The 20,296-nt window shown below is 40.1% G+C and overlaps 9 protein-coding genes and 1 non-coding gene across 10 annotated transcripts; 6 read left to right on the top strand and 4 right to left on the bottom strand.

The window, feature by feature from the left end:
- Positions 1-211: 211 nt before the first annotated feature.
- PIR3 (beta-1,3-glucan linked protein) lies at positions 212-1,393 on the bottom strand (the record flags this gene model as incomplete). Its single annotated transcript, XM_018366297.1, has 1 exon — positions 212-1,393. The coding sequence occupies one exon, from the start codon at positions 1,391-1,393 to the stop codon at positions 212-214; it is 1,182 nt and encodes a 393-aa protein (XP_018220889.1).
- Positions 1,394-2,990: 1,597 nt separating this feature from the next.
- On the top strand, positions 2,991-4,019 carry PIR1 (beta-1,3-glucan linked protein; the record flags this gene model as incomplete). Its single annotated transcript, XM_018366296.1, has 1 exon — positions 2,991-4,019. The coding sequence occupies one exon, from the start codon at positions 2,991-2,993 to the stop codon at positions 4,017-4,019; it is 1,029 nt and encodes a 342-aa protein (XP_018220888.1).
- Positions 4,020-4,640: 621 nt separating this feature from the next.
- On the top strand, positions 4,641-4,712 carry DI49_3216. The gene has a single exon. It is a non-coding gene; the product is annotated as a tRNA-Glu (tRNA).
- A 307-nt stretch (positions 4,713-5,019) lies between these two features.
- MCD4 (mannose-ethanolamine phosphotransferase MCD4) lies at positions 5,020-7,779 on the top strand (the record flags this gene model as incomplete). The annotated part of the gene is made up of 1 exon (XM_018366295.1): positions 5,020-7,779. The coding sequence occupies one exon, from the start codon at positions 5,020-5,022 to the stop codon at positions 7,777-7,779; it is 2,760 nt and encodes a 919-aa protein (XP_018220887.1).
- Positions 7,780-10,209: 2,430 nt separating this feature from the next.
- Positions 10,210-11,406, top strand: TPK3 (cAMP-dependent protein kinase catalytic subunit TPK3; the record flags this gene model as incomplete). Its single annotated transcript, XM_018366294.1, has 1 exon — positions 10,210-11,406. The coding sequence occupies one exon, from the start codon at positions 10,210-10,212 to the stop codon at positions 11,404-11,406; it is 1,197 nt and encodes a 398-aa protein (XP_018220886.1).
- A 382-nt stretch (positions 11,407-11,788) lies between these two features.
- Positions 11,789-12,196, top strand: MRP49 (mitochondrial 54S ribosomal protein mL61; the record flags this gene model as incomplete). Its single annotated transcript, XM_018366293.1, has 1 exon — positions 11,789-12,196. One exon carries the CDS (start codon positions 11,789-11,791, stop codon positions 12,194-12,196), a length of 408 nt encoding a protein of 135 aa, XP_018220885.1.
- A 277-nt stretch (positions 12,197-12,473) lies between these two features.
- KKQ8 (putative serine/threonine protein kinase KKQ8) lies at positions 12,474-14,663 on the top strand (the record flags this gene model as incomplete). Its single annotated transcript, XM_018366292.1, has 1 exon — positions 12,474-14,663. One exon carries the CDS (start codon positions 12,474-12,476, stop codon positions 14,661-14,663), a length of 2,190 nt encoding a protein of 729 aa, XP_018220884.1.
- A 274-nt stretch (positions 14,664-14,937) lies between these two features.
- MRPL38 (mitochondrial 54S ribosomal protein uL14m) lies at positions 14,938-15,354 on the bottom strand (the record flags this gene model as incomplete). The annotated part of the gene is made up of 1 exon (XM_018366291.1): positions 14,938-15,354. One exon carries the CDS (start codon positions 15,352-15,354, stop codon positions 14,938-14,940), a length of 417 nt encoding a protein of 138 aa, XP_018220883.1.
- Positions 15,355-15,723: 369 nt separating this feature from the next.
- NNK1 (protein kinase NNK1) lies at positions 15,724-18,525 on the bottom strand (the record flags this gene model as incomplete). The annotated part of the gene is made up of 1 exon (XM_018366290.1): positions 15,724-18,525. One exon carries the CDS (start codon positions 18,523-18,525, stop codon positions 15,724-15,726), a length of 2,802 nt encoding a protein of 933 aa, XP_018220882.1.
- A 421-nt stretch (positions 18,526-18,946) lies between these two features.
- Positions 18,947-20,194, bottom strand: EBP2 (Ebp2p; the record flags this gene model as incomplete). Its single annotated transcript, XM_018366289.1, has 1 exon — positions 18,947-20,194. The coding sequence occupies one exon, from the start codon at positions 20,192-20,194 to the stop codon at positions 18,947-18,949; it is 1,248 nt and encodes a 415-aa protein (XP_018220881.1).
- Between the last annotated feature and the right edge of the window lie 102 nt (positions 20,195-20,296).

Here is a 20,296-nt window from a genome sequence, read left to right as displayed (position 1 = left end):
GTGACGAACAATAACGCTTAAAAACGTGACGCTTTCCCGAGCAATCGTTAATTGAATGCGGGAACAAGGGAAGGGTTAGAATGGAAAACATGCAAAATGAAAGGATGCCATGAAACGAGTTTATGTATAAGGAATGAAATTGGCAACTGAGTCATGACGTAAAGGGAGAAGACGAAGTTTGATTAATTAATCGTGATCGAAACATTACTGGTTAACAATCGATCAAATCAATAGCTTGCAAGTAAACTTCATGACACTGGGAACCAATGTGTTTATCGTACAGGTTGTAAAAGTCACCCGACAAACACTGGTAGAAAGTGTCTTGGTCACCTAAAGCCAAATTACCATCTGGAGTGATGGACCAACCAGCAGCGTAAAGAGCACCGGCTTGTGGTGGTGGACCATCAAACTGGAATTGTCTGTTGGCAACAATAGAACCGATTCTGCCCTTAACATCAGTTAGGATACCCTTCTTCAAACTCATTGATAGTGTACTATTATTATTGCAAGAGACGACATCGACTGGATCGTTGGCGCTCTTGGCTTCGGCAGTGGCCTGAACTTGACCATCACTCACTTGACTAGCGCCGTTGGTAGTTTTCGAAGCCTGTACTTGACCATCTGTGATCTGAGAAGCAGCACCTTTAGTAGAGGTAGTGGCTTGAACTTGGCCATCACCTATTTGAGAGACGGCAGCGGCGGTAGACTTAGCAGCCTGAACTTGGCCATCACCTATTTGAGAGACGGCAGCGGCGGTAGATTTAGCAGCCTGAACTTGGCCATCACCTATTTGGGAGACGGCAGCGGCGGTAGATTTAGCAGCTTGAACTTGGCCRTCGGTAATTTGGGAGACAGCAGCRACGGTAGACTTAGCAGCTTGAACTTGGCCATCACCTATTTGAGAGACGGCAGCGGCGGTAGATTTAGCAGCCTGAACTTGGCCATCACCTATTTGAGAGACGGCAGCGGCGGTAGACTTAGCAGCTTGAACTTGGCCGTCGGTAATTTGGGAGACAGCAGCAACGGTAGACTTGGCAGCCTGAACTTGGCCATCACCTATTTGGGAGATGGCAGCGGCGGTAGATTTAGCAGCTTGAACTTGGCCGTCGGTGATTTGGGAGACAGCAGCGGCGGTAGACTTCTTAGAAACAGCGGCGGTGGTGGTGGCGGCCTGCACTTGACCGTCACCGATCTGAGAAGCAGCTCTCTTGGCCTTAGAAGAAGCTGTGGTGGCGGCTGGTTCGATGGCAATACCGAAAGTAGAAGCGTAGTCAGTTATTCCACCCTTGAAGGTAGCAGATGGAGTCAAAGTGGACCATGGGTCCTTCGGAGCGTAGGCAGCCAGRGTGGTCGCAGCTAAAGCAGATGCAACTATGGTCTTTTTGTATTGCATTTTTATGTTGTGAATGTGCTTGTTTTATGAGATTTTTACTATTGTACTGAGAATAGTTACTTAATGATCTGTTATGTCTAAGCCCTTAACAAAGAAAATAACTRAACATATGTCCAAACTGAAGTATTTACTAGAAGGATGCGCATCTTATATAGGTTTACTTTGAAGCATTTCCATCTGCATAGACCAGGGATGCATCCGCAGATACTACATGATCTATCCTTTCTACCTCAGTCGAGAGCGAAATATGCCAAAATTAGAAAACCCTCGGCCGATGATTTCTAAATTTAGCCCATTAGACGTCCTAACCCCTCTAATTCCCAATATCTTTTCCTGATCTGGCAAAAACATAATTTAAGTGCCAAGAAATTGCGAGGGGCCTGAGATCAAATTCAGAGAAAGTAGAGAACAGAGCAGTCAATATACTCCTTCTACTACTGCATTGGGTAATGGTTGCTTATTCCCAACTTCGGTGCTTTTCGTTTACTTCTCAGGAAACCTTACCGGTCAACGTCCGTGAAGCGTTCTATAATTATGTACTGTACTTAGTCTTCTTATGGGTGGATTTCCACCACATAGCATATATTATGGTATTCCCGAAAACGTTTATATCCTGTTGCGGTAAGACTAAGACCAAGTTTTATGGGCAACATCATGATACTTGTAATCTAGGAACGGTTACATCCGTTTAGATGAAAATATATAATTTATACGTAAAATGGCTACACATCTTGAAAGGTTACTTTACGGTGTGCACACAAAAAGGGAAAGAAAAGAGTATATAGCGCAAAACTTCGAACCGCTTGATTTTATCAAATCTCGTCTCTAAAATCCCTTTTGCTCTTGTCAATGAAACGGAAACGGTAAAATCTCTCTGCACCTTTCCTCGCCCCTAATTCTTCACTCTAATTTCGGGCCAGCATTTTATTTTTTGATTTTGACGGTATTTTTCTTTTTTTGGACCAATTTCCCAAGATTCCCTTTTTCGGCAATCCTTTTCTCAAAATAGCATTTCTTTTTCAGCGACATATTTGACACCAGCTCTTTCCTTAATTGGAATGGTTGGTTACCGAGAGAAAGCAACACATCTTTTATGAAAAGAGGTCGGACCTTGTTCTTAACGCAACATATCATAAAATGACGTGGCTTGGGTATGCATAAAAATTAATGTCCGTCAGCTTTCTTTTTTTTTTTTTCATCATTTTATTAATAGCAGCCTTGCTGGATCTTGCTGTTTATAGAAGTGCTTCTAATAAAAAAAATCGGGATGGCGGATGTGAATCACCTTTCAACTAGGGAATTTCACTAATATTACACAATTGACCACTAATTGCAAGCCATGCGTATACCAAGGTAGACTGATTTAGCGGCTCTTTCTTCTATTAAAACCGGATTGCTGGTATAGTAATAACTCTCAAGATGATCAGATCACCTTCTCATCTCCCATATAAAAGGCTGTCAATTGTCTTCTTTTTACATTAATCATATCTACTTCTTAATTTCTAATATACAAAATAAAAACATCAAGAAAACAAACTCAATACACAAGTATTAAAAAGTTTCAAAGCAATCACCTTAAAAAACACATCCTTTAATAATGCAATACAAGAAAACCCTAGTCGCATCTGCTTTAGCTGCCACCACTCTAGCTGCCTACGCTCCGAAGGACCCATGGTCCACTTTGACTCCATCTGCTACCTTCAAGGGTGGAATAACTGACTACGCTTCTACTTTCGGTATCGCTGTTGAACCAATCGCTACTACCGCCTCCTCCAAGGCTAAGAGGGGTGCAGCTATTTCCCAAATCGGTGATGGCCAAATTCAAGCTACTACCAAGACTCAAGCTACCACTAAGACTCAAGCTCCTGCTGTCTCTCAAATCGGTGATGGTCAAATTCAAGCCACCACCAAGACTCAAGCTCCTGCCGTCTCTCAAATCGGTGATGGTCAAATTCAAGCCACCACCAAGACTCAAGCTCCTGCTGTCTCTCAAATCGGTGATGGTCAAATTCAAGCCACCACCAAGACTCAAGCTCCTGCTGTCTCTCAAATCGGTGATGGCCAAATTCAAGCTACCACCAAAACTCAAGCTCCTGCTGTCTCTCAAATTGGTGATGGTCAAATTCAAGCTACCACTAAGACTCAAGCTCCTGCTGTCTCTCAAATCGGTGATGGTCAAATTCAAGCTACCACTAAGACAACTGCCGCTCCTGTTTCCCAAATCACTGACGGTCAAATCCAAGCCACAACTTCACATTTGACAACCGTTATACCACATCCAGCTCCAGCTCCAATCACTAATGGTACAGACCCAGTGACTGCCGAAACATGCAAGAGCTCTGGTACTCTGGAAATGAACTTAAACGCCGGTATCCTAACAGATGGTAAGGGCAGAATCGGTTCTATTGTTGCCAACAGACAATTCCAATTTGATGGCCCACCACCACAAGCCGGTGCTCTTTACGCTGCTGGTTGGTCCATCACTCCAGATGGTAACTTGGCCATTGGTAACCAAGACATTTTCTACCAATGTTTGTCCGGTAACTTCTACAATCTGTACGACGAACACATTGGGTCTCAATGTAACGAGGTTCACTTACAAGCTATCGATTTAGTTGACTGTTAATCACAGGTTTACTTTTACAATAGCATGAAACATAAAATCATCATCGCATTAGCTGTACATTAGTCATATCTGTTTCCAATAGGTCATATTTGGGTCGGTTCATTTTCTTTTCTTCATTCGTTTCCTCATTTCATATAGTTTTTGTCTAAAAAAACTATGAAGTAAATTTTACGGTTCTTCACTTACTTTTTAAGTCTGTCTAATTTTTGTATATTACTACATAAACATTTATTTTAAAATCATTGTCAATAAATCATGTATGTGCCTATTTCGTTTCAGTATATTTGTTTTCTCTCAAAATGAGACACACCAACTATAAAACTATTGCACCATCAACATCCGTCCGAAACACAACAAAGTACTAACAATTACACGAGCTATGCTCAAGACCGTGAACGGTTGTTAAGTAAATCACGAATAATTAGTTTAGACCCAAGATTCTGCGCTTCCGCCCTTTATTTATATCTTGGGGGTTATATATAGAATACATGGGATAAGTCGCATCGCGTGAGTCAAATTGATAGATTGTTGTCATAGCAACAGGTCACAATGGCGAGCTCCATGAAGGATGATAAACGGCAACAAATCATTAACGTATAGTACATATTTCATAAATTACTATCCGATATAGTGTAACGGCTATCACATCACGCTTTCACCGTGGAGACCGGGGTTCGACTCCCCGTATCGGAGTATGTTAATTATTTTTGGCACTTTTTCCGATCTTGAAATAGCAACTTTTTAATCATATGTTAGTTAAAATCTATCATTAATTCTACAAGAAGACCATTTTGGTCACACATGTGTTTTTTTAGCAGTGTCTTTAACAAGATGGCTCGTTAGATTCTGCCACGTAAATGTGTCTCATTTTTGCATCGCTGTCATCAAACGCGAAAAAAACCTTAAAAGTGAAGAGCTAATTGGTATTTATTCAACGTTATTGATATTCAAGAAGAGAATCGAGAAAGTCCAAGACTTGTACAACCGAAAATCGTATAAAATGTGGAACAAAACCAGAACAACGCTTCTGGCTGTTGGTGTCTTATTCCATTTGTTTTACTTATGGTCAATTTTTGATATCTACTTCATTTCGCCGCTAGTTCATGGTATGAGCCCATACCAAAGTACTCCGACTCCTCCTGCCAAGAGATTGTTCCTGATTGTTGGTGATGGCCTGCGTGCAGATACGACATTTGATAAAGTCACCCACCCGGTAACTGGAAAGACGGAGTTTTTGGCACCTTTTATTAGATCTTTAGTTATGAACAATGCTACTTATGGTATTTCTCATACCAGAATGCCCACTGAATCTCGTCCTGGCCACGTTGCCATGATTGCTGGGTTTTATGAAGATGTCAGTGCTGTTACAAAAGGTTGGAAATCAAATCCTGTCGATTTTGACAGTTTTTTCAATCAATCCACTCACACCTATTCCTTTGGTTCACCTGATATTTTACCCATGTTTAAAGATGGTGCATCTGACCCAAATAAAGTTGATGCCTGGATGTATGATCATACTTTCGAGGATTTTACACAGTCTTCAATAGAACTGGATGCGTACGTCTTCAAACATCTGGATCAACTGTTTCATAATTCGACACTAAACTCAACTCTGGATTATGAAATCAGACAAGACGGTAACGTATTCTTTCTACATTTACTGGGTTGCGATACTGCGGGACATTCTTACAGACCTTATTCTGCTGAATACTATGATAATGTCAAATATATTGACGACCAAATCCCAACCCTTATAGAGAGGGTCAACGAATTTTTTGACGATGACAAGACTGCATTCGTATTTACCGCAGATCACGGAATGAGTGCATTTGGGTCACATGGTGATGGGCATCCTAACAACACAAGAACTCCCCTGGTCGCTTGGGGAGCAGGTTTGAATAAGCCAGTACATAATTCCTATCCGGTATTTGACAACTATACTGAAAACTGGGAGCTATCCGACATTAAAAGAAATGATGTCAAGCAAGCTGACATTGCCTCCTTAATGTCATATTTGATCGGTGTAAACTATCCTAAGAATTCAGTCGGCGAGTTACCAATAGCATATATCGATGGAAAAGAGAGTGATAAACTTGCTGCGTTATATAACAACGCAAGAAGCATTTTAGAACAGTACCTGGTCAAGCAAAGCGAGGTTACGGATTCCCAGTTTTATTATAAAGAGTATCCAAGATTTGCCGAGAAGCCTCATTTGCGTTACTTGGAGGAGATAGAAACCCTAATTCAACGTATATCTGAAGGAGAGAACTACCTAGAAGAAGAAGCAATCACACTTACAGAAGAACTAATGCAAACGACTCTGGAAGGTTTGTATTATTTAACAACCTATAACTGGAGATTCATTAGAACTATCGTCACTTTTGGCTTCATAGGCTGGATCTTTTTCTCTTTTACAATATTTTTGAAGTCATTTATTTTAGAGGATGCCGCCGATGACCAGAAAACATCGCTGTTAACTCATGTGACATTTGGATCCGTTGGAATTCTATTGAACTGGATCCTCTTTTACCAGCATTCTCCTTTCAACTTTTACATGTACCTGCTTTTCCCATTATACTTTTGGAGGTACATTTTCACAAATAGGTCTGTATTACGCACGGGTATCAAGGAGTTTTTTAAAGGTACTTCCATATGCAAAAGAATTCTAATCACAGTTTCCATTATTTCAGTTTATGAAGGGATCGTATACGGGTTTTTCCATAGATGGACATTTACGTTAGTTACAAACATACTAGCATTTTATCCATTTATCTGCGGTGTGAGGGGGTTACTTGTAAATGTGTGTTGGATCGTGACCAGTATGCTTTTATCTACCTTTACATTATGCGACGCCGTTAAGATCGAAAGCCTAAACCAAATCCATTTAGCAGGATTACTGATTATAATCAGCTCCTTCTATGCTCTTTACAAGATATACCTGAATATAAATTCCTATACGCGTACCATATTCACCATACAAATTTCTTTAGTGGCTGCCATGCTAGTAGTTACCCATCGTTCAGCTGTGTCTCTGCAGCTTAGACAAGGGTTACCAAGGGAATCTCAGATTGCTGGTTGGGTGATTTTTTTCGTATCACTCTTCGTAATGCCATTTTTACATTACAGAAAACCTAACAATGATTATAAAGTTAGATTACTAGTCATCTACTTAACTTTTGCTCCTGCGTTTATCATTTTAACCATCTCCTTTGAATCACTGTTCTACTTTTTGTTCACCGTTTATATGGTGCAGTGGATTGAAATTGAAGACAAAATCAAGGAAATGAAAACTAAAAAGAATGAAAATTGGCTGCAGGTGTTAAGAGTCTCCGTAATAGGATTTTTCCTATTACAAGTTGCATTTTTTGGAACTGGGAATGTCGCTTCCATTTCTTCATTTTCATTAGACTCAGTTTACAGATTGCTACCAATTTTTGATCCGTTCCCAATGGGTGCATTATTAATGTTAAAACTGATCATTCCATATGGGCTACTGTCTACATGCTTGGGTATACTAAATTTGAAACTAAATTTCAAAGACTACACAATCTCGTCTCTGATCATTTCAATGAGTGATATTTTGTCTTTGAATTTTTTCTATCTTTTAAGAATAGAGGGATCATGGTTAGATATTGGTATAACAATTTCTAACTATTGTTTGGCTATCCTGTCTTCCTTATTCATGTTAATTTTGGAAGTAGTTGGCCATGTATTGTTGAGAAATGTTATTATCCAAGATAAAACTAAGAAAACACAGTAAGTTCGTATGGTAAACATATATATATATATATATATATATATGTGTGTGTATAAATCAAAGAAGTGCAGAAAGGTCTTTTTCTGCAGAGTAATTTTATAGACACACTTTCATAAGAAGACAATCAAAAGACAAATGCTAACGGGTGCATTCGTGTATCAAAGCCGGAATATAACTAATAGTAGACAGTTTTTTTAACCTTGTTAGGGCCGCTTTCATGTGTGCCTAGTGAATATTCCATGCAGAGGCAAAAGATGGCAAGAAAATAACAAAAAAACCAAAGCTTTAAAATTCGTACAAAAAAACAAGTTCGATGATGGCAACTCAAAAGAAAAGAAAGTCGACATGTACCTCCAATGTATTTGCTTGATCGTGAATTACGTTACGTTGAAGAATGGCCTTCGGTAAATAATCAGCGATCGTATTGATGTTTTAAATTTCGCTATGTTGGGACCTAAACCGGAGTTCCGCTTAGGTAAGATATTTCAGTCTCTTCTTCCCAACAATGCTCTCTAAATTAAAAAAGTCAAGTGAATAAACCATGAAGGTTCCAACAAATTGAATATAGGATCTATTCTGTGGAACGAATTGACAGCAGTGGATAGCCCGTGGACGTTTTGACCCCAAAGGAAACAGTACCTGAGAAAACCGTTTATTAAATAGCACTAACAATATGACGTATAAGAGTCATAATAAAGATGTGACAATTTAATCTTTTTCACAAGATTGTCATCTGTGAAAATGACACAAACAATGAATAACTAAACCAGTTCTTGTTACAACGTTTATGTTTAATAAGCCATTTGACCAATTAGTTTGGCGCCTAATTATGCAGCGGCATTTGAACGAAGTCTTTAACGAAAACTGTTAAACTACACATATTCGCTTGACCACACGCTAATTAAAATCGCCTTTTAATCGGTCAACCCGCAGTCGTTATACTTTTTCCATTAGCACTTCACGGTTTGCTATACCCATTCAACTAGAGGACGAGGAAGATTTTCCCATTTGAATCATTACGTTACCTATGCTTCCCAATACACTTCTGCACAATATGTGATTCAAAGCATATCGAAAGACGTCGAAGAGATTATAGAGAGCATACACGATTTGCAGATGAAAACATTTGAATATCAATAAGCTTAAGCTGCATCGGAAGGTCATATAATGGAAGCAGCTACTGACTATTAAAAGTGTGTAACGCCAAATCGTTTGATGATGTATGGTTCTTACGTTGCATAGTGCTTTGTTATTTTTGGCTGTAAAAACATCTAGCAACTAGTTCTCTATACCAAAAAGAATGAAAGCATTCTTGCTTTTTTTGCTATTAAGGACAACAGAAGATGACTATTTTAGGATCTGATACAGCAAGATTCTTTGAGCGCAGACCTTATTAATAAAACGAACCCTTTTTAGAAAGTCCGTAATGAGGTGCACGTGTTGGATGGACATAATATTGATGTCTAGATTATTCTAAACGGAGCAGTCTAGCAAGAAGCAATCATTACCATTTTAACTACTCATTCCTCTTCAGCCACGTTGTACCAGTATGCTGCCATATCCATTTCTATAATAAGTTAGAACACAGTGACTATACCCGTAAGTTGCCAAGCACCTAAATAGTGCCAATTACGTCTTGCATAGCCAATTGCGGCCTTTATCAGCAACGCTGGCCAATATTTCGGAGGCACAACGTTATGTATGCATCGACCACATCCTCACCCGCACCCTTGATCGCGGCGGCCTAGCAAAGAGAGCCGTTTGACAACCAGCCCTATCATCTGATCTCTTTTCTAACCGGAGCAAATTTTTGATTCGTTTCTGGGACCATTCTTCAAAAAGTCGTACCAGGTACGGTTTCTCTAAGAAACTCTGAAGAAAGCGAATTATCGGATCTTCGCGAAATTGTGACCATAGCAGAAACATTCTTGGTTGAATCTGCTTGCGCTGGCCTGTGTATCCATATCGCAATGATTAATGACAAAAAGCATTGTAGCTATCATTTCCAGTTAGTTCGCACATACATACATATAAATACATATATGTAAGCTATATTAATGCTCTCTACACATGTAGAGAACTTTGCCCTTTCAACTTTATGAGGTATACAGTCATTATGCAGCTCTCGGTAATTTTTTCCCGTCGCTTCAGCTACGGGATTTCTTCGATGCGATTGAAAAATAAAGTTGTGTTCAATGAGAATATGGGAAGGAAAGACACTTTTTACAAACTGATCTTATAAATTTGTCTGGCTCAATCCATTCTATCGGCAGAAACGTGAGTAGACATACGAGACAGCTTGTGCACTTGGCAAAGAAATTTTATAGGCGATCACTCTTTAAGCAATAAGAAATTTTCACGTACATTATCGAATAAGTATAGTGAGGATATTGTTTATCGGTGGTTGTACAAAGAAGAGCAAACCAGAGCAAAATGTATGTTGATCCTATGAACAATAATGAGATCAGGAAACTGAGCATTACTGCTAAAACGGAAACCACGCCAGATGACGTTAGGCAGAACATTCTCGCAAACGCACATTCGGTGCATGAGGAATGTTCTTCTATTACGCCCGTTACAATAAATGGGCAAAACATCGAAAAGGTGAAAGAAGAAATTTCTCCTGATGATTATCTGGCTAAAAGACCCATGTTGCAATACAGAGAAACTTCAGGTAAGTACTCCTTAGGTGATTTTCAAATTTTGAGAACACTGGGTACCGGCTCATTCGGAAGAGTTCATCTAATCCGTTCCAACCACAATGGAAGATTTTATGCGTTAAAGACATTAAAGAAACACACTATAGTGAAACTAAAGCAGGTGGAGCATACCAATGATGAACGCCGAATGCTGTCAATCGTATCACATCCATTCATCATCAGAATGTGGGGGACATTTCAAGACTCTCAACAAGTTTTCATGGTGATGGACTACATTGAAGGTGGAGAATTATTTTCTTTACTACGTAAATCTCAAAGGTTTCCTAACCCAGTGGCCAAATTTTATGCCGCAGAGGTCTGCTTAGCTTTGGAATATTTGCATAGTAAGGATATAATATATAGAGATTTGAAACCTGAAAACATTCTCTTGGATAAAAACGGTCATATTAAGATAACTGACTTTGGGTTTGCAAAATTCGTTCCTGATGTCACATACACACTATGTGGGACCCCAGATTACATAGCGCCTGAAGTGGTCAGCACCAAGCCATATAACAAGTCAGTGGATTGGTGGAGTTTCGGAATATTAATCTATGAAATGCTGGCTGGTTATACACCGTTCTACAACTCCAATACCATGAAAACTTATGAAAATATATTAAATGCAGAATTGAAGTTCCCGCCATTTTTCCATCCGGATGCACAGGACTTATTAAAGAAGCTGATCACCAGAGACTTAAGTGAAAGACTGGGTAATCTACAGAACGGAAGCGAGGATGTTAAGAACCACCCGTGGTTCAGCGAAGTGATATGGGAGAAACTATTAGCCAGGTACATAGAAACACCGTATGAGCCACCAATTCAACAGGGTCAAGGTGACACTTCTCAATTCGATAGATATCCAGAGGAAGAATTCAATTACGGGATCCAAGGGGAAGACCCATATATGGAACTGATGAAAGAATTTTAGGTTTGGTACCTTATTGGCGAAGAAAGCTTGTTTCACAAGGAACTTTGCAGTGAATAGTCGAACTTAAAAAAAAAAAAAAACCAGAAAAAAGAGCACAAAAAAAACCCTGGGCGACGGTTCTTACTGAATCAGTCTAGGCCATGATACAAAATGATATATATATGTATTTATTATAGATATATTCAGATGAGATAAATAGGCAGCATATTCATGTGCGCTATATTGTAACTAACCATCTACGTCGTAAGAAAGTTCGAACGTTCAAAATGATCCCACACTTCACCATCCAAGAAAAAACATCATATATTCAGTAGGAATTAAGAGAAACTCTTCATTAGCTATATGGATTAAGGAGCTAAAGCGAATCTGGCACAAGTAAGAGATGTCTAAAATCACACAGCAACTGAATTTTTTGAACAAGATTAGTGCCACCACTAAGTTACCCCAAATCCTCATAGATTCGAAGAAGTATTCGGGGCTTAGGTTGACCTTTCAGATGAAAAACCACAACGGGCATATGGGTGCCAGAGTCTTTTGGCATGACTACCTACCTACCTTGCAATTCTACAATCCAGAAATCAAGTTCGATGTGATAAGAATCAAGAACGAAGATAAGCAGAAGAGTGTTCCGTGCAAACTGGAAATCCTCTCTCAAGAGGGCACGGTTACAGAAACTATTGACATGCGCAATAAGATGCATGACGACATAATGAAAGATCTACTTGAAAAGATAGAACACAACCCTCTTCCAGAGAACGAGGTTATAAGGGCTGGATCGCCAATAGAATAATTTAGCGTAGTTTCCCTTTGCTGAAATTCCTTACCTGTAAATACCTAAACATTAAGTTGTCGATAGTACTAAGTATACATACACTTTTCACTTACGTAGCATATAGAATACAGTTTGGTGTATGCTTAGCTAACAAGCAAGACTACTAAAAGTCACCGGCCTTAGGACCCTTATTTCTGTCCTCCGCGGTTCTTTTGGGTGAAAAATTAAGGAACCTCGTTTTATTTCAAGCAGCAAGCACGGTTGCAAAATCACCACAAAAGATTTGAAAGTATCAATGACCGCCCAAGACGGGAGAGAACACCAAGGACTCGCAGATAGAAGAGCAAGATCATTTTCTGAGTCTTTCAAATGCCTTTTCAAACCCTCACGTTCAAGAGGCGCAAGCCCTTCTAATGTCACCAGACTTCCCTATCGATCGTCATCTTCTTCACCCAAGAGGAATTCCGAGCCACCGAGACGGTCCACCATATCTGCACAGTTAGATCCGAAAGCACCCTCGGTATGGCAGCATACGTATACATTGAGGCGTTGTTCCCCAGGTATGCCAAAACTATTTAAACACGCAGGAAGTGACGCAAGTAATAGCCCAACCAGACGTCGTTCTAGATCCAACAAAAAAGAAGAAGCAAAGAATGAGTCACCAGGAAGTTTTGGATCAACCTCTAATGACTTTCGCGGTACGCAAGGTCTACGCTCTAGAAGTTCATCAAATTCGTCATGCGACGGTTCGAATGGAACAACCACTTCTTCAGAGAGCCATTGGGCAATGGACTCCCTGTTAGACCATTCTGATAACGATGTTATACCGTATCGGGGCTCAAACAAGGATGTACTAAATGCCAGAGACAAGGTGCCTGATGATTTCAAAGACAGTTATGAGGAAGATGCTTTACATAGAGCAACTTCATATCCAATTTCCCTCCCCCCTAAGCAGCTTTACCACGAAGGGTTGTATACGATAAGGTCGCATACTGACGGCGAAAGTCTAAAAAGCCTGCCCAGATTTGCAGGAGCAGATTTAACATGCATTATTGAGCAAGATGGATTTAAAGTTTACGAGGATGGAAGCCATGAGCACAATGTAAAAGTGATGGAGATAGTCACTAAACTAGAGAAAAGTGAGTCCTTACCGGTTCACCGTCAAGGGTCATTATCCAAGCCAAAACTAGGCATCGCGCTGTCCGGTTTGTTTAAACATCATAAAGATGAATGTGACATCGAAAACGCATTGTCACTTTTACCAAATGAAAATGGCTCTGAAACAAATCATAAGAAGCAAACCACCGATCAAAACTGTGACAAGAACGGAAAGGGCGACAGCAATAGTATCCCACCCACACAAAACAAGAAAGATTATTTAAAAATAGTAAATCCTGACGCATCGCTAGGAGATGATGAATTGAAATTGATAAATTCATTATCAAGCAAAATACATACAAGTTTACAACATTATCTGCACGAAAAAAATTTAAAGCCAGCGGCGTGTGCTAGAGAAGAAGCCCCTACTTTTCAAGAAAGCTATGGTCATCCTGTTGGGACAGTGGGCGCTGGAGCTTATGGTGAAGTGAAAGTGTGTGCCAGATCCAGAACTGACAGTGATATTCCGCCATTTCAGACATATCATGATGATAAGTTCATATATTATGCTGTGAAAGAACTGAAACCCAAAACAAACAACGATCTGGAGAGGTTTTGTACGAAAATCACATCAGAGTTCATCATCGGGCATTCATTAAGCCACTATCATAAAAACGGCCAAAAGCCGGCCCCCAACATTTTAAGCGTATTTGACATTTTGGAGAGCAGTAGCTCTTTCATTGAGGTTATGGAATTTTGTCCCGCAGGTGATCTTTATGGTATGCTGGTGGATAAATCAAAATCGAAAGGTCGACTACACCCATTGGAAGCCGATTGTTTCATGAAGCAATTACTCCACGGTGTCAAATTCATGCATGATCATGGAATCGCTCATTGCGACTTGAAACCTGAGAATATTCTCTTTTATCCTCATGGTTTGTTGAAGATTTGCGATTTTGGCACAAGTTCTGTTTTCCAAACCGCTTGGGAAAGGAGAGTTCATACTCAAAAGGGCATAATCGGATCGGAGCCGTATATGGCTCCAGAAGAGTTTGTAAATGGCGAATATTACGATCCAAGATTAATAGACTGTTGGAGTTGTGGTGTTGTTTATGTAAGTATGGTACTAGGACACCACCTTTGGAAGGTGGCCTCCAGGGAGAAAGACATATCCTTTGACACCTTTTGCAAGGAAATGACACGCACAAAAGAGTTCAAAGTATTCGAAGAGCTGAAGCACGTGAACTCAGAACTAGCGGCAACTAGAAAGATAGCATTATATTGTATATTCCAATGGGAGCCCAAAAAGAGAATTTCTATCGATAAACTTTTAGGCATGCAGTGGATGAAGCATACAAATTGTTGCCTAATATATGAATCTAGCTAGGTAGGTATTATATGTACCATTACATCTATATCATATAGTCATAGAACAATCGAGAAAGCGGCAAAATGAGTTTCCATGTATTGTGCTTTCAAAAGCTGAAGCTGAATAATTTAGGTCAAGAACTTGCAAAGCCGAATTTACATATTTAATTTTGAGTAGTATTTACAGGTAGTAATATTTAGCAATAACAAATAACCTCTGCTTAAGACGCAAATTACCTTGAATATACCGTAATTATCCGGCGGAAGGGAGGTTCTGCTTTAGTTTATTCCTTTTATATAACTCTACTGGCTAACGAGCATATCTTATTGTATCCCTTATCCTTTAAGGTTCTATCTACACAGCCATCGTTAGCCATAATTCTTGTTCCGAGAGGTTCGCCAGTGTTCTTATTAATCAAAACACAGGCAGTGTCTCCAAATGCGACCATAGAGCCATCCTTCCTGCACATATTACGTTGTTTAGATCTTACCACAATTGCGTGACAGATATCACCTTTTTTTACACGATTAGTATTGGCTGTTCCTGTAATGTTTTGAGTTAAGGGCTTTGCTTTCTGGATAACACACACTATTCTGTCTCCGACTATTGCAGGGCTCTTCGGAGAGCCTTTTTTTATGACTTTAATGCACTCTGCTAATTGAGCTCCTGAATTGTCAATTACTTTGATGACAGATTTAAGGAATATCATTATGCAATGTTGAAAGAGTCTGTTAAAGATGCCGGATCTTAATTAGTGTTGTTCAAAGAGTTATGTAGACCGATATCCACAGTTCACAGTAAGTCGCGTTAAGATGCGTCTTTCTTACCATCATTGTTCTAGCTAAACGCTTGAACGTTCTTCGAAATGCTTTGAAAATCAAAGCATTTTTGACGAATCGCAATAGCAGGCATCGAAATACTCCAGAAGAAATTAAAAGATCAAATGAAGATAATGCAAGCATTTCTGTTTATTTGAATAGTCTACAATAACTGTTAAATTCATTACTATTTATAAAAAAGGGGGAAATACTTAAAGATCAGTTTCATGTATATTTTTAATGCAATCATAAATCATAAATCATAAATCATTATCATCGTAAATGGACTCATTTAGTTTTATTTCGTTTTGAAAGACCTCCTCTATTCTCTCGAGACTCCACCTTTTGTCTAAATCAATCGTCAAGCATCCAATAACTGTGTCATACAACCCTTGAAACATGGTTTCTTCGGTGCTTTTCTTGTCATATTTACAGACTTGAGCTAACGAAATCCGGTCAAACTCGCCTGATTTAATTAAAGAGCGTAGTCTAGGTTCGAATTCATGATTGAATGGTAACTTTCCTACTAATATCGTATAAAGCATCACTCCTAATGCCCAAATATCGGACGCTGGCCCTAAAGGAGAAGTGTTACATGGTTCATCGATTAGAGAACTCGATGGTGAGTTTTTAGCTACACCAGGCTTGGTGTTCATGGATGCATTTCCAGTCGATGATGTAGAGGACGAGTTAGAGGAAGATAAGGATGCCGCGCTAATTTCTGATTGAGAAGAGTCGGGCGAATCATAAATATGCAAGTCAACCGACTTCGAGCGTCTTGTGTCCGAGTACTTTAAAAGCTCTGGGGAAGCGTAAGGTAAGGATCCGATATACTTGGAAGGCTCGGGTCCCAAATTTGGAAAAACTGTAGTATTGTGTCTCCCATGAAACGGGTATCGGTGTTGTGGCTGTGGTTGAGAGGCCGGCTTGTGAAATAGGTTGGAAGATGATGAAGATGGTGAGTTAAGAGGCTTTAGTGAATAAGAGCTAGAGCTGGCCACTTTTTTTGGTGTATAGGAATCATATTTCCGATTTTTAAACTGATATTTGAGGTCTTCATTTACGTCAAAGTCGTTGGTTAGTTCATCAGGTAGAAAGTTAGTTGTGGGATATTTAACCAAACTTGTTTCTTCTCCGCTTTCGTTTCTAGATCTTTTGCTACTGTTGATACTTTTATCTTTAGTATCGTTGCGGTAGGGATGTTTGTCATCGAAATGACAACTCATTCCAAAGTCGCATAGAATCACCTTCCATTCTGATTTTTTATGTCCTTTTTGTAAAAGACAATTTTCTAATTTAATGTCACCGTGAACAATCTTTTTGGAATGCATGTACTTCAAAGCAGATAGTAGCTGCAAAATCAAAAAAATAGTCATTTTGCATCTCTCTGCAAATGATATTTTAGAGCGTTTGGATTCATCCCAGGATATCACCAAGTCATACAAGGTTCCTTCATTGATCCTTTCCGTTAAACAGTACATTGCGTAGTTTTCATCAAGCCTCCAGTCCAAAAGGGGAAGTATTCGATTGTGCTTTAAAGTCCTCCATATGGCTACTTCTCTCAACACCTGCCTCTTGATTTTTGCATGGCCTTTGAATTTCACAATTTTTATCACTCTTCCGACACCCGTCTCGATATCGAAGCATTCACGTATTATACCCCATGCCCCGAAACCTATAATTTTACCTAATCGGTGTCCTAATATTTCCATACCTTTATCATCGGGTCTCACACTGCCGCTGGCGCAGCCGCTCAATGAATTGGTGTTCATGTTTGCTATTGAAGTCATGGAAGGTGAAAATGAGCTCAAAAACTGAGATGCAATTGAGCCATGCCTAGATCGCTGAGGTGGGCGCGCATTTGCATTGTTATCGTTGCCGTTATTGGACTGATTCCTGCTAGTATTTTGAAAATTGTTGTTGCTATTGGTAGTGGTGACCTCAGTAGCTGGAGCATTATTGACAAACCCAGTGAGAGAGAAATTACTCTTTGAAGATGTTAGCATGAACTTTTTCACCAATGACATCAGGGCTTTGTAGTCCTGGTGTGGTGCATATTCAATCATCACCTTTTTCCTTTGTGAGTAGGGCAAATTTAAAAAATTCCTGGGCAGTTTCTGAATCAAATCTACCATAGCATTGGGGCTTAGCTGTAGTTCTGATAATGTCGATAATGTGGTTGTGGGAAGGAAATTCAAGGATGAAACGTTCGAATCAAAGGATGCAGGAACTGTCGTGCCTTGAATTGGGAGTGAGTACTTCATTTTGGCGAAGGGAAGTTTATTACTTTGTGTAATGCTGTTGTTGTTGCTACTAGTTGTATACGAGGATCGTCTCTCCGCTTCCAAGTTGGAAAGCGGTGTGAATATTGGTTGACTATTCCTGGGTAAAGGGATAGGCTTGACATTAGAGTGCAAATCTCTCGATAAGAGAGAGCCTTCTGGACTCATTGAATCGCTATTTCCCTGGGAAAAACTGTCTCTTCTAAGTTGGTGTCGACCCAATATTGCCTCTGGAGAGTTCCAAAGTTCATAGTTGCCTTTACTATCGTTTTTAATTTCCACCTGCGGAGTAGCACTGTTTCTGAACTCGTAAAAATCGTCACTGGACTTTTGCCAATCATCAACTAGCTTTGTGAAGTCCAAATCTGGGACGTACTCTGCCCCCATCGTGTGTAAAGGCTGCTTGCCACACGACTTTCCCGACTCAACGCCACCACGCCCAGCATCAGCATTAGCATTCTTGTAGCTACTGGCGGAATCTTCTGGGTGCGGTTTGCTATGCAGCTGCACGAGAGTAGACCGCGATGGATGCTCATGTTCCATCTGGTAAATCTTCTTGGGCCTGAAGTAGAGCGTATCGCTGCTGTTCACCCTCTCCGGCGCCGCCTCGTTAGCAGGTATATCAATTCCTACCATGCCTCGCATATCCCTTCCATAGCTGTGATTCGATGCTGGAGAGCCAGATAATGGCGATGGCGTGCCGGAGGAAGGCTGTGACGAACGTGATGGCGATGAAATCGGGCTCTCATTTTGTCGTAGTTGTCGTTGCGACGTATACATTCGTTCTCCTGGATCGTATTTTTATTAAAGAGACTCCCCTGTTTAGTAATGACAGCACCAGCTGCTTGAATGTATATGAATGCCCTTCTGCTCCTCCTATGGCTCAAACACCCTCAAAGCACGCTGCTGTTGATACATTCAATTATCTAATCTGTTTCCCCCACACTCAGGGAGATCGCAACGCCATACACAAAGTTCCGGGATGTTCCTATTGCGGGCACTAAACCCTAGCACCAGCACTAGGTTTTATGGCAAAAAAATCGAGGGCTTTGCTTTGGTTTTTGACAGATTTCATCAGGGCTGGTAAATAGCTTTGAGGGCTTCTTTTCGATTTAGTTTTATCTTATATTAGTGTACAAAAAAAATGATAGATAGAAGTTTTATATATACTCGGTTCTGGTACTACACAGTGATATTGGACTTAGAATCTTTTGGTACGTTTGTTCTTTCCTGGCCTGTTGGTCTTACCCTTCATCTTTCTGGAGGAGAATCCGGTGACATCGGCAGTGGAGTCTGCGTCGTTCTTTCTCTTGAATCTCTTCATTCCACCTTGACCGTACTTGGCATTCTTTGCGGCTCTCTTGCCGTTGGGCCTGCCTCTGTCGGACTTCTTTCCTTCCATTTCTTCCTCCACACCGACATTGAACTCAGAGTGATCAATCTCGTTGTGCTTTCTTTTGTTCTTTAAAGACTTAATCTTATCCAATGTGTCTCTCTTTTCCAGTTGACGTTTCTGCAGAGTGGCATGTTGGACTTGCTTACCGAACTTCTTTAATTGTCGTTGTCTTCTAGCGTCTTCGCGTGCCTTCTTGTCACTAGCCTCATAAACCAGCTTACCCTTGATCTTGTCCATGTGCTCGTCGCTTTTAACCATTTCAGCAAAATAGTCCAATGGTCTCTTGAATGGGACCTTTAGTCGTTTCAATTCTTCACGTGCAACTACGACAGCATTTAATGATTGCTTGTAAAAAGCTAATTCTCTCTCGGTATCATCATATATGTCCTTGATCTGTTCATCTGTATTGGTTATGGCTGTGATACTTTGGTGCTCTTGGAAGGAATGCTTTTTCCATGGCAGTTGTACCCTTTCGAAAGCGTGTTTCATGGCCTTGGTGTTGTTGATAGTTAGTTTATGATGTGGAACAATGTCTGCATCAGAATCAATTTCAACATCGGACAATGGAACGTCTTGATCTTCCTCCTCCTCTTCTTCTTCTTCTTTTTCTTCTTCTTCAGCGACGATTTCCTCTTCCTCGTCTTCTTCAGACTCATCTTCAGACTCGGAATCACTCTTAGCCAACTTTTCAAGATCGAGTCTTCCTTCTTGTTCCTCTTCCTCTTCTTCCTCTTCTTCTTCGGAGGCGTCCTTCTGAACCTCTGGCGCCTTCTCTTCTTGCATCTTCTTCAATTCTTTCTTCAATTTTCTTTTATCTTTCTTTGACATGGCTTGACTTTGGTATTCTTCGACATCAGCAGCGGGTTCTTTCTTAGCAACAGCGTTCTTCTTTTGCTCTTCGATTTTTTCCAAATCAGTGGCTGAGATAACGGTTGGCTCTTCTTTTTTAAGTTGTTGGGATTTCTTCATCTTTAAGTCATTCTCAAGCTTATCAGCTTTTTGAACTTCCTTGTGGTGCGATAGCAACTGCTTCAACTTGAATCCTTTAGCCATTTCGTACGTATTGCTGTTCGACTGACTATTCTTTTCAACTGTTACCAAATTTTACTACATAGTAGGACAGAATTTTATGAAGCTCATCTCATCTGTATTTAG

This window comes from Saccharomyces eubayanus, chromosome XI, assembly GCF_001298625.1.
Source record: "Saccharomyces eubayanus strain FM1318 chromosome XI, whole genome shotgun sequence".
Classification (NCBI taxonomy): domain Eukaryota; kingdom Fungi; phylum Ascomycota; class Saccharomycetes; order Saccharomycetales; family Saccharomycetaceae; genus Saccharomyces; species Saccharomyces eubayanus.
The sequence above is the reverse complement of the archived record's forward strand: the minus strand, read 5'-3'. Positions and strand labels throughout refer to the sequence as shown.